This window comes from Protopterus annectens, chromosome 8.part1 (assembly GCF_019279795.1).
Source record: "Protopterus annectens isolate FY-2018-M chromosome 8.part1, PAN1.0, whole genome shotgun sequence".
NCBI classification, from domain to species: Eukaryota; Metazoa; Chordata; order Ceratodontiformes; family Protopteridae; genus Protopterus; species Protopterus annectens.
This window is the reverse complement of record NC_056742.1, coordinates 141,266,864-141,279,642: the sequence shown is the minus strand read 5'-3', so window position 1 is coordinate 141,279,642 and position 12,779 is coordinate 141,266,864. Positions and strand designations below refer to the sequence as shown.

General features: G+C 36.5%; 1 protein-coding gene across 2 annotated transcripts in view; it reads left to right on the top strand.

Moving 5' to 3' along the window:
- PLCG2 (phospholipase C gamma 2) overlaps positions 1-12,779 on the top strand; it is a 1,878,649-nt gene that overhangs the window by 1,497,864 nt on the left and 368,006 nt on the right. For both annotated transcript variants that reach the window (XM_044081788.1, XM_044081789.1), the window contains exon 22: positions 7,016-7,084. In XM_044081788.1, coding sequence (XP_043937723.1) covers positions 7,016-7,084 — 69 coding nt within the window. The remainder of the gene's footprint in view (positions 1-7,015; positions 7,085-12,779) is intronic.

The following is a 12,779-nucleotide window of genomic DNA, read 5'->3' as shown; positions in this document are numbered from 1 at the left end:
AAGAATGAACATGCATAGCAACTGCACTCAGCAGTATAAACACACAAGAGCATCAGTATGTCCACAACATTTCAAAACTGAAAAAAGGAGTCATTAAAAAAGGTAGAGTTCCCTTACAGTATAGCCTCTGACTTCTTGCTAGATGCATCAGTGATTCAGGAATGGATGTAGTTACAGCAATGACTGTTGGGTGGGGGTATTGAAAATAATATGTCAGGAACTACTCTCCTTTGTAAGGTGATGGGTACTGAGGGTCAGTCAGTTGGCGTTTCAGTGGGTGATCTTGTCTCTCCATACTCAAGGTGCCTATAGGCATGTCCATTTATGTAAAAATCATAGGAAGTTTATAAAACCTAAGTTTTCAACTGTCATTGAAGGTTTAAGTTCTTTGATTGAACTTTTATCAGTCTCACTAGTCATTTTTAAATCATCTGGCAGTAGAAACAACCTTTACTAAGCTTTTCCCTGTTTACATAACTGTTTTTAATATTTCCCTTCCAAAACAGTTTTTGCCTTTCTTACTGGTGCAGACACTAATCAATTAAAATAGGGGAGAATGCTTTGAATTCTCACACACCAGACCTTGTAGTAGTTTCACAGGACAGTGTGTTTGAGTAGTGGTCATTTTTCACTTCTTGATGTGAAAGCTGAATGAGTTAAAGCAATGCCAACCGTCCACTGAATTTAAAGAGTACAGTCATTCATAAGCTAAAGCAAACAGCATGAATGCATGAGACATCCAAGGGCATCTTTCAGTCATAAAGTAACTTGTACACCTTGAAGGACCTGAGGGTTTAGGCTCCAAAAGCAACATTTTAATGGAGCAATGCTAATTTGTTTTTATGTATTTTCTGTAGTCCTTCGGGTCCAATGAATTGTGCTGAAGTCAGTTTTGCTATTGCTGCTGGGTTAGAGACATTACAAAGTCTACATGTAGTAGCTATTTTTAAAAAAAACTAAATACATTGCTTATTGGGCCTCTGTTTAGAATTTGTTGTCGTAATATAATGTAATACAATAAAATGTAATAACATGTAGGGATCTAGGCTTGTCCATGGAACTACTAGTAATGGGCACTTATTTATGCTATCGCAAGTATGCAACTGGCCAGCTTTTCTGAAAATGACAGTGTATTGGCGATTTTTCCTTTCCCTAATGTACAACAGCCTTTGAGTTGGTATATATAAATAGCAGGGATGCGGGGTCATGGGGGTGGGCTTGCTTTTTGTGTGTTTACTAATTCTGAATACTATTCATATTTATTTGTGATCTTAATTATGTGAGGCAATCACAAATGAGCTGAGTCAGAGCCTGTAATGTAAATTAATATAATGAAATATAATATAATATAATATAATATATTTAGTTACTATAATACATAGTTTTATGATATCATTCAATACAATGAATACAGTCTTATTCATTCATTAATTTTCCAATTCTCTGATACCATCTTTATCCATTTCAAGGCTGCAGGGGAAAACATATCCTCGTCTATCAGTTAGTGTGGTTACAAGATAGAGAAACTAATGCTGGATAAGAGTCCAGGCTTTTACAGCATGTACATACTCATTCACATAGCACGTGCACACCTGCAGGAAATTTGGAGAATAGCCAGTCCACCTGTAGCATGTCTTTGTGATGTAAGATTACCCTGGAGCACTGAGTAAAAAAAATGCCGACGCAGGAATAAAGTGCAGAATGCACACAGAAGCACCCCAACTAAGAATCAGATTATAAAAACAGAAACTGTAATGCTAACTGCTGCTCCATTGTGTCACTCCCTCTATTGTATTATATAATGTCTCAGTAATGTCGTGCAGACTTCTTTGTTATCAGATTGTACAAAATGCTAAATTCTAGGTGTTATGATTTGAGTTTGAAGATGTACTAATTCTTAGTTAATTATCTGACATCTAGATATCTGTTAATAGGCAGACCTTTATTGTCTTTATTGTCTTGTAATGCATTTATATATTCCCTATTACTGTAAGTTATGTCATCGGTGATTAATAACCATGCTGCACAGTTAAGCAAATGCGTGTAAGCTATTATTGCTGGTGCTATTATTTTAGCTCTTAGGAGCTTATATGCTACATTGACCAAACACAGTATACCAAATTACTATAAGATGCCTCATTAATTCTTATTAATTCTTGCACGCTGTATAAAGAACTTAAATTTGTTTATAACAGTTGCTTATAGCAACTTCACTATTCCAATCTGCTGATTTATTTATGTGCCATAATTTCTACATAATACTAGTTAAAGAAGTGTGGGACATAGGACTTAATTTGTATGATGTTAATTTTAATTCACTTTTAAAATAAGTAGCCTTCCTTATAAGGATCAATATATCCTGCACCACTACTAGCAGGCATGTGCATGACTGTTGTGGCTTTGATAGTAACTGTCTAAAGTAATAAAAATAATTTAACAAGCACAATAAGAAGACTGCTGCTGTTTATAAGGACATTAGAGATTACATTACATTATATATATATATATATATATATATATATATATATATATATATATATATATATATATATAGGTTCACTACATAATCTTGAAATTTTGAAATATCGAATTTCAAAATCTCGAGAGCATGTAGCCGAAACCCCTAAATACCGAAAAACCAGAAGCGCGAAATTCAAATTACCGATGTTCAGAGATATTGAAGTAGCAGTTCTGGTGTCGTGGTTTGTTGATGGATACATGGAAGTTCAGGTAAGTAGCTATATGCAAGTAATTTGGTTATATGTTTGATTGTGGGGAAAAGTTTTGTGTATGTGTATGTGTGTGCTGTATGTGTGTTGTATGTTCAGTATTTTGAATTTCGCGCTTCTGGTCTTTCGGTATTTAGGGGTTTCGGCTACATGGTCTCGAGATTTTGAAATTTGGTATTTCAAACTTTCGAGATTATGTAGTGAACCTACATATATATATATATATATATATATATATATATATATATATATATATATATATATATATATGTATATGGGTCTACTTCACATGACTGACTTTCATTTGACCGAGACGAAAATACCTAATTTTCAAAATACTGAAAACTCACTTGACTAAAACTAATTATACTAAAACCTTATAATGCTAAATTACAAAATACTAACTTTCAAACCATAGACATGCACACTTACAATACCAATAACTAACTCTTTCCAAAACTTAAAAAAATACTTATGTACCCTCTTAACAGAAACCGGACGATATAAAACCAAATCCCCTAACTATATATACTAACTCCAGGATTGCACTAGTGGGGAAAAGGCATATACCTTTTACTTACCTTATAGTAGTCTACACGCTGCCACTACTGCTGGGAATGCACAAAACATCTGCCATATTACTTGAGATTCTTCCCATAAAAATGTAAACAGACATACCCACATTTAGAAACACTACAACACTACTTTTTACACAACTATCGGTATTCTGACAGCACTATAAGTTACAGTAATTCTTTTTATCACAAGAAAGTCACAGGAGAACGGAAACCCACATCATGGTTATGACTTACAATTCAGTATAATGAAATTCATTCAAATGAGTTTTCAGTATTTTGAAAATTCGGTATTATGGTGTTGGTCAAATGAAATTCAGTCAAATGAAATTTCAGTCGTGAAGTAGACTCATATATGGATATGGCTATATATATATATATATATATATATATATATATATATATATATATATGTATATATGTATATATATCCTGAGAAGACCAAAAGCCCACTTATCCAAAGATGACAAGACTGAGACAACGTCATTGAATCTTCCTTTAAATGACTCCTCAAATAACCAACAATTTACCCAGGGGAAAGGAAGTGTTCAGACAATATTTGGAAGTTTGCCCTTTTCCCCGCTATATTGTGATGTTGGAGTTGGTATAATTAATTAGGGGGGTGTGAGGGCACAGCCCCCACACTGCGGCGGGGGATCGGGGTTTGGCATGCTTCCTTGTGGTTTCTTAGCATTGTTGGCCATCTGCTTCCTTTCTCTGAGTAAATTGTTGGTTATGTGAGGCGTCATTTAACTGAAGATTTGGTGATGTCATCTCTGTCTTATTGCCTTCAGATAAGTGCACTTTCAGTCTTACACGCACACACACATATATATATATATATATATATATATATATATATATATATATATATATATATATATATATATATATATGGATTCACTTCACAAGCTTGAACTGCAAATGGTCAAGGCCATAAGATCACAGTTTTGAAACTTCAAACGTTTTGAATGAAGGTCGATGTACAGCATGAGAAATTTACCATTTTCCTCACTGTAGTGTGATCTCAGAGTTGGTATATTTATTTAGCAGGGGGTGTGAGGGTACAGGGGGGCTTGCACCTCTGCAAAAACGTAAAAAAATTTTTTTTGTTTTTATTTTTTTTATTACAATTTTGAAGTTTCAAAAGTTTGATCTTACGGTCTCAACCATTTGCAGTTCAAAGTTTTTAAACTTCGTGCTTGTGAAGTAGAGCCATATATATATATATATATATATATATATATATATATATATATATATATATATATATATATACAAATCTTTTTATAAGAAAATACAGTTGTATGATATACTCACCAAAACAGATCTTTATGGAGAGCTGACTGTAAATACAAATCACTTTATTTGGGTTTACTCACCATCCGAGTAGGTAGTAAAGCCATTTTAAAGCTGATTTTTTTCATTCCTGTATAGATTAATAGTAGTATTGCAGCTGTGAAGGTACTGCATTGGGTGATGTGAGGTTCCTATACAGGCAGCATTTGATTTTGCCCTGTTCAGTTTTTCAATGTGATACATCTCTGCATGGAGAGGTGTGCTTGAGCAAGACATATTTAATAATGTAATTAAATATATATATTTTAATAAAAAAATTAAATAGTACAGTATATACCAGTAAAAGTGTTGTGTTTAAAACCTAATCCCTCTTTCATGTCCAGACTTATTTTTGCTGTCTCTGTGAAGCAGTCTCTTCAGTTTTCATTCACTTATCCAAACTAGCAGAATTCAAGGGAACAACTGTGTATACATTAGAAGTTCACAGACAATGAAAATATCACAACACAAAGATTTTCTCTTTCAAGAAGCAGATCATCTAGTGGTTTCATACAAAAAAATGAAAGGAAGACATGCTGCCTCCAAACAAATATTGTCTGGACAGCTGGCTCATTATCAGTCTCAGTATCTCAACAGGTAAAAAATTCACCTTTAGTTTTAGAAGATCAGAAGGCTGTAGGTTCTGTACCTAAATAAGGTATTATTTTCCAGTATTGACACTGCAGTGCAGCATTAAGGGGGAGTGTTGCACTCCTGACTGTAACATCCTTTTAATGAGATCTTTAACCGTGGTCCCATCTGCCTGAATTGGTGGCAGCTCAGATGGATGTAAAAGATCCTATGGCATTTAAACGAAAGAATAGTGGAAATTTCCGGGTGACCTGGCCAAATGTCCCCTATTCGGTATGAATACCACCTTGGGTATCCCCTGAAAAGAGGCCATTGGTCTAGTGGAACTAACCCAGTCAACAAAGTATACATTAAATACGTTATGTTGTGGTTTGTCATGATAACTATAACAGAAACCTTTGTGCACCCCTGTTAGACCACACTGCACTACAGCAGTGGATACTTCTGCAACAGACTTCAGTAATGACTTTTCTCAGGACATTTTAGTAAATATATGAACTACTGTCTATACATTCATGAAACATAAAAAGCTGAAAATTCCATCTACAGATTTGGACATGGCTGTGCTATAGAGAGTCATCTAACTGTCCGTCTTCGAGGATTAACCCAGTGCTTCACAGGATTCTACATGATTTTTTTTTATTTAATGTACAGCTATCCTCACCAAAGAACAGTTTACAGTTGGGTATTATAATTATCACCAAGGCAGATCTTCAAGTGAGAAGTCAATATGACAAGAGATCTTCCATATTTTCTCACCACTCTGATGCTGTTAATTTTTATATTTGTGTGGCACTTTATGACATTTTGGTAAGCCTGTTTTTATTATATTACAGTTATTATATTCACCTTCCACTTCGTACATGATTACACTTGATATTTGTCAACCACAAGCATACCTATCTTGTGGAAGTATTAGCTTTGAAGTATTAAAGAGGGTGTATTACACACTGGGGTTTCACTCCACATAATAATTCAGTACCTTTGCAGGTGTAAAACCAGCATTAACTTTTCAGGGAAGACAAATAGCTTCAGAACACCAATACTGCTCAGCTGGTTGGTAAACACATATTTTGTGATTCACTCTTACAGTCACCTTCCTCAAACACATATTGACATAAAACCCTGTTTGCCTTATGCATGTCCAACTTCATTGGTTCTTATGTGACTCCTGTTTGTTAAGCCTAATCTATGCACACTAACTGCATTCACAGCCATAGATTTCTAGATGTGATATGACAATTTGCTTGAAGTAGTCACCACAGAGAAGCTTCATATGAAAATATTATGTAGGACAAGTTATTTATGGTGTAGTGCTACTGTACACAGAAATATAGTTGTCAGTTTCCTCATGGATCAAGGAAAAACCCTAAAACAAATAACGTTAGACATAAAATCAGGGAATTATTTTAGTTATTGGAAGATTAACATAGAACGTTAATTGACTTGTATTAGTTTAGCAATTTTTTGAAAGCACGTCTGCAGCTTTCATGCCTTACACTATTTGAAGACTATAGTTTCCCCAATTTTGTCACATACATTCACATTTTAGAAGTGAAAAATAAGAGAAAAAAAAGCAGTGTTATCCCTGACGAGTTACATCATGAATGAAAATGCCTTGCTTGAACTTTCTGTGTCATCCAAATAAATGAGTGACTCTGCTGTGGTTGTATCTAAGCAGGGAAAATAAATTCAAAAGGTTATTAAATACCATTAAAATTCTTAAGAATGCTATTACAGTACTGCTTGTCACAACTAATGATAATTATGTTTGTATTACAGGAAAGAGACATAGAGTCATTCTATGGTAAGAACACATATGTGGACCCGAATGAAATTGCACCATCAATGGTAAGTAACCATAATAAAGTGCATATTTTCCATTCAGATTGTTTGGGCTGCAGATTAATTCCTTCAGGGAACTTTACAGATGTGAGTTAATGTATTTGGTATAAGTGCTTCAAATTGTTCACTTTCCATGTCAGACTGCATTTATTATCTTTCTATATATTTCTAATATTTATCACTAAAACTTTAAAGTTTGGTAAATCTAAAAGTTTTATGTAAGAAGTAAAATAGGATTTTCATTAGACAGATTGCAGGAACATTTGCAGTATATGAAGAAAAACAATTATACACTGTTTTTCTTTATTACTAGTAATTTAAGTGTGATTTAAGCACTGTCAGTATTGCATATGTTCATAACGGTTTACTATCACAATGCCAACGTGCAATTGCACGGCAATGAAGTATTCGAACAACAGATGTTCGAATACTTCATAGTTCGGCAGGTGATGTGAGCGAACGTTACCATTGCGAATGGACTGTGCATTCGCAATTCTAACATTCGCTCATGTGAGGGGATCGCGGTACAGTGCGGTTAGGGAAATACATCCCTTTCCTCACTGTAGTGCGATCTCGGAGTTGGAATATTAAGTTGGGGGTGTGGGGTGCAGGGGGGCTTGCCCCCCTGCATAACTGTGTGTTTAGGCTAGTTAGGTAGGGAGTTACGGGACGGGTGGGAGTGCTGTGTATTGCCGTAAATGTCGCGTGCAACATTTTTGACAATACACAGCTGTTTTCGACATTAGGAAAATTCGGAAATGTTCATTTCCGATGTATAAATTCGAAAATGCAGACACGTTTTGTTCTGATTTTCGAATTTATGATAGTAAACCGTTCATAACATTTATGCTAAAGATTTATGCTGACTAAATAGTTTTACGTTATACAATGCAGGGATATAAACTCCTTACTAACAGCCAATAACAAGCAGTAAATAAACATTCAGCAGACATGTTGTTTCCCTACAACATATTGGTTCATTAGTTCACCACAACACAGAAAGTGAACTATTGAATTACTAACTGAATCTCAAACTTCAGTGCCCACATAACACACTATTTTTCGTTTAATTTAATAATTTTAGATTAGTTCTTATTACTTATGGTAGAACATTTCATTTAATGTTTCACCTCTGTCCTTATACATTCACACACACTTTGTAGTTGTATGCTTGTGGCAGTAGAAAATAATGCCGAGAGTCCTTATGAAAATATGTTTTTTTACTCTTTTAATAATGTTTTATTTATTTTTATTTTATTTATTTAACATTTGTTAACCGGGAAAGTCTGACTAGGAACTAAGCCAATTTTCAGCAGAGGCTCGGGGAGAAACACTCTAGATGCATGTCTTTGAAGGTGGGAGGAAACAGGAGCACCCAGAGCAAACCCACATGAATGCAGGGAGGATATGCAGACTATACAGATTATGCTAATATAGCCTGTTTTGCTTTGCTGAACATCCAACTCCCACAACATAGGCTTCAGCAAAAGAACATCCTAAGCAGCATCACTTTTATTCCAGAAAACATGCATTGTAAAACAAACTAAACTTGCAGAAATTAACAAAAAATTATTAAAATGAAAAATTTTGTAGCTAAGATTCTCAGCATATAATCCTAACTCACAATAACAATGCATATGTAAATATAATTACACAGCATACATGACTGCTTAACTAGAGGGGTGAAAATTGAAATGCAGTCAGTGATCATGCAAATCTTGAAAACACTTTCCACTGTATAGGTTTATAGGTGGGTCCAAGAGTAATTGTAAACCTAGCCAAAATTGCTTCACATTTACCAAAATATTGCAAACCTGTGTCAATACACCAGGGAATTTTATGGTTGTAATAGCGGCTTGTACACATCAAGCATTCACAGACTGCCCCTGTCCATTAAGGACATAGGTGCCAAACCAGGTGTAAATTTGTGATTTCCCAGTCAGTGGTCCAAGTTATTTTTAAATATGGTTAGGAATGAACTTTGCTTCATATGGATGGGAAACCTGTTCCAGAGAAGGGGTAATCTTTATTTATTTATTTATTTATTTGCAGTTGGTTGGCCAGGATAGCCCATTGGGCCAAGTTGAACCCATTTTCAATGGAGTCCTGGGGAGAAAAGCTCCATAAACAAGGTTACAAAAGGTTTTAGATTACAATATTTACAACAATTACACCATTAGAGCATACAATTTCTGGTAGAAGCAAACTGGTGATAAACATTACAGATGATATAGACTAAAAAAAAGTAAGCAATTCCAATGTGAACTGAGAAGCAGTTCTATCATTAAGTAGCTTGAGATTTTTTTTTTTTTTTTTATAGGAAAGTAGAGGTAAGGAAGTTCCAATGGAGGAGAAAAAGAGAAAAATCAGTGTAGATCAAGAAGGATGGGTGCAACAGCATTCCCACTGGGATAGTAGATATGAAGGATGGGTGCAAGAGCATTCCCACTGGGATAGTAGATATGAAGGATGGGTGCAAGAGCATTCCCACTGGGATAGTAGATATGGATGGGTGCAAGAGCATTCCCACTGGGATAGTAGATATGGATGGGTGCAAGAGCATTCCCACTGGGATAGTAGATATGGTGGATGGGTGCAAGAGCATTCCCACTGGGATAGTAGATATGAAGGATGGGTGCAAGAGCATTCCCACTGGGATAGTAGATATGGATGGGTGCAAGAGCATTCCCACTGGGATAGTAGATATGGATGGGTGCAAGAGCATTCCCACTGGGATAGTAGATATGATGGATGGGTGCAAGAGCAATCCCACTGGGATAGTAGATATGGATGGGTGCAAGAGCATTCCCACTGGGATAGTAGATATGATGGATGGGTGCAAGAGCATTCCCACTGGGATAATAGATATGAAGGATGGGTGCAAGAGCATTCCCACTGGGATAGTAGATATGAAGGATGGGTGCAAGAGCATTCCCACTGGGATAGTAGATATGGATGGGTGCAAGAGCATTCCCACTGGAATAGTAGATATGATGGATGGGTGCAAGAGCATTCCCACTGGGATAGTAGATATGATGGATGGGTGCAAGAGCATTCCCACTGGGATAGTAGATGAGAGTGAAGAGATTTTTTGAATGTAAGGTGTTTGAAGGTGGTGCAAATGGCAGGAGGTAGGGAGTTCCAGAGACGTGCTAGACTGAAGGACAGGAGATTTTTCCCTGAGGGACGATTAGGTTTGTACAATTCTATTAGATTTTGGTTATTAGATCTAAGTATTCTGCTGGGAAGGTGCAATTTAAAGGCGGAGGAAAGGGACGGACAGAGGCTGCATTTGAAAATGAGCTTGTGAGCAAGAGTAAGTTGAGAATAGATGAGTTGATTGGGTAATTCTAGCCACTTTAGTTTATGGAGTGAAGAACAGTGGTGGGTAGAGGTCTTATGGCTAGTAGCAAATTTAGCAATTTTGTTATAGGAAGAGGAAAGTTGTGTTTTAAGGGAAGATTGGATGTTAGGAGTGGGGCTCCATAGAAAGAGAGGGGATGAGGAAAGAGGTAGAGAGACTGATTTTAGTGGAGGGGGTAAGGTAGCGATTGTGTCGGTAGAGCATGCCTAGTTTTTGATGGGGTTTTTTATATTTAGTTGAATGTGGGAGCTGAATTTAAGATGACTATCAATTTGAACCCCGAGTAACTTAGCTTCTGACACCAATTCCAAGGATGTGTTGTTGTGGCTGGTGATTAGAAGGGAATTAGTGTTGATAGAGATGTGTTTAGAGGGGGTAAATACCATTAGTTTGGTTTTAGAGGCATTAAGTGCAAGGTGATTTTCTTTCATCCATAGTTCAGTGATGGAGAATGCACTAGCTTTTCTAGTACTGGGATGGATGTGGCAGAACAGATAATAGTTGAATCATCTGCATTTTGGATAATGTTAGAGAATGGGATAGAATTGTGGAAGTCATTTATGAATATATTAAATAGGAGAGGACCCAGTATGGATCCTTGGGGAACTCCAGCTGGGGTATTAAGGAATGAGGAGGTGGCCTTTTTCCATTTTACTGCTTGATATCTATTGGATAAATAACTAGAGAACCAGTTCAGCAAGGAAGGAGATACATTAAGCTGAGACAGTTTAGTAAGAAGTAGTTTGTGAGAGAGAGTGTCAAAGGCCTTTGAGAGATCAAGTAGGAGGGTAGAGACAGTATGACCAGAGTCCCAGGCTTTATTTACCATTTCTAAGAAGGAGAGGAGGGCAGACATAGTGCTATGGCTGGGTCTAAAACCATGCTGAGTTGGAGTAAGCAGATGATTATCTAGGAGGTAAGGTAGGAGCTGTAGATGGATACACTTTTCTAGTAGTTTAGAGGTAGGAGACAAGATAGCTATGGGGCAGAAGTTTGTAATATTGTTATTATTGACACCTTTATGTAAAGTTATAATGAAAGCCTTTTTCCAAATTTGGGGTACTGTGCTTTCTTGGATAGAGCGGTTGATAAGTATGCTAATGGGGTAGGCAATGGCTTCTGCAGCTATGCTGAGGAAGTATGACGGAATATTGTCTGGGGCATTGGAGCATGGCTTCAGTTTCTGGAGAAGTTTTGTTATAGTAGATATGGGAATGGGTTTTAGTGAGAGAGGTGAGGGAAGGGGAAATAGGGTATTAGAGGGTGATGGTAAGGTAGAGGGAGTAGGAGAAGAGATGGAAGTGGAGGGAAAAGTGTTAGTAGAAGAGAGTGTGGGAGAAGTGGAGGATGGAGTGGTGTTGGAGAATGAAGATGTTAGTTTGGAGATAGAAGTTATGAAAAAAGAGTTGAATTGTGCAGCCAAGTCTATGTCAGGAGCAGTTGGGTCAGGACTAGGGTTGACTGTTTTGTCAGGAGAGATGAGGGTAGAGATTCCTTTCCAGAATTTCTGAGGGTTTGTTTTATTATTATTTTGGAGTTTGGAGAAATAGTTTGTCAATCAGAGGTAAAGAGCTTTTTTACTTTGTTTCTAAGTGTTTTGAATTCATTATGGGTAAGGGGAGATTTATTTTTCTGGTAAAGTGCCCAGACTATGTCTCTGTGTCTCATAGCTATTAATGTGTTTTTGGTTAGCCAGGGGGTGGTTTTTAGTTTAATTCTTTTGGACCTTAAAGGAGCATGGTAGTCTAGGAGGTTTAAGAAGGTTGAGTTGAAGTGAGCGACAGCATCGTCTAGGGGTAAAGTTTTTAGAACATTCCAGTTAATTGCTTTTATAGAGTCAGTGAAAGCAGTTGGTTTGAAGTTTTTTTTGGTTACGGGTAGTGATGTAATTATGAGTTCTCTGCAAAGGTGTAGGGAGTCAGTAAGCAAAGGTGGGCAGGTGATCACTTAGGGAGTCTGGAAGTGTACCGCTAGCAGAAAAATAGTGAGGGTGAGAGACTAAAATCCAGTCTAGAATGCTACCAATAGAGAGAGGCTTTGAGGGGCAGGTTATGGAGTTAATTAGCTGGGAGAAGTTATAAAGGTTAATATTAAGTGGGTTTGTTGAAGACTGAATGGAAGACCAATTGATATTTGTATCTCCCAATATTATTATTTCGTTGCTAATATTTGTAGAGAGCCAGAAGAGGATATTCTCGAGTGTAGTAATATTGTCACTGGAGGGGATGTAGAGGGAGGCTAGACATATGTGCTTGTGTTTATTAATTTGAAAGTTTGTTAGGAGTAATTCAGCATTATTGAAGTTGGGAATAGGCTTGTTATAAGGGGTGACCGACA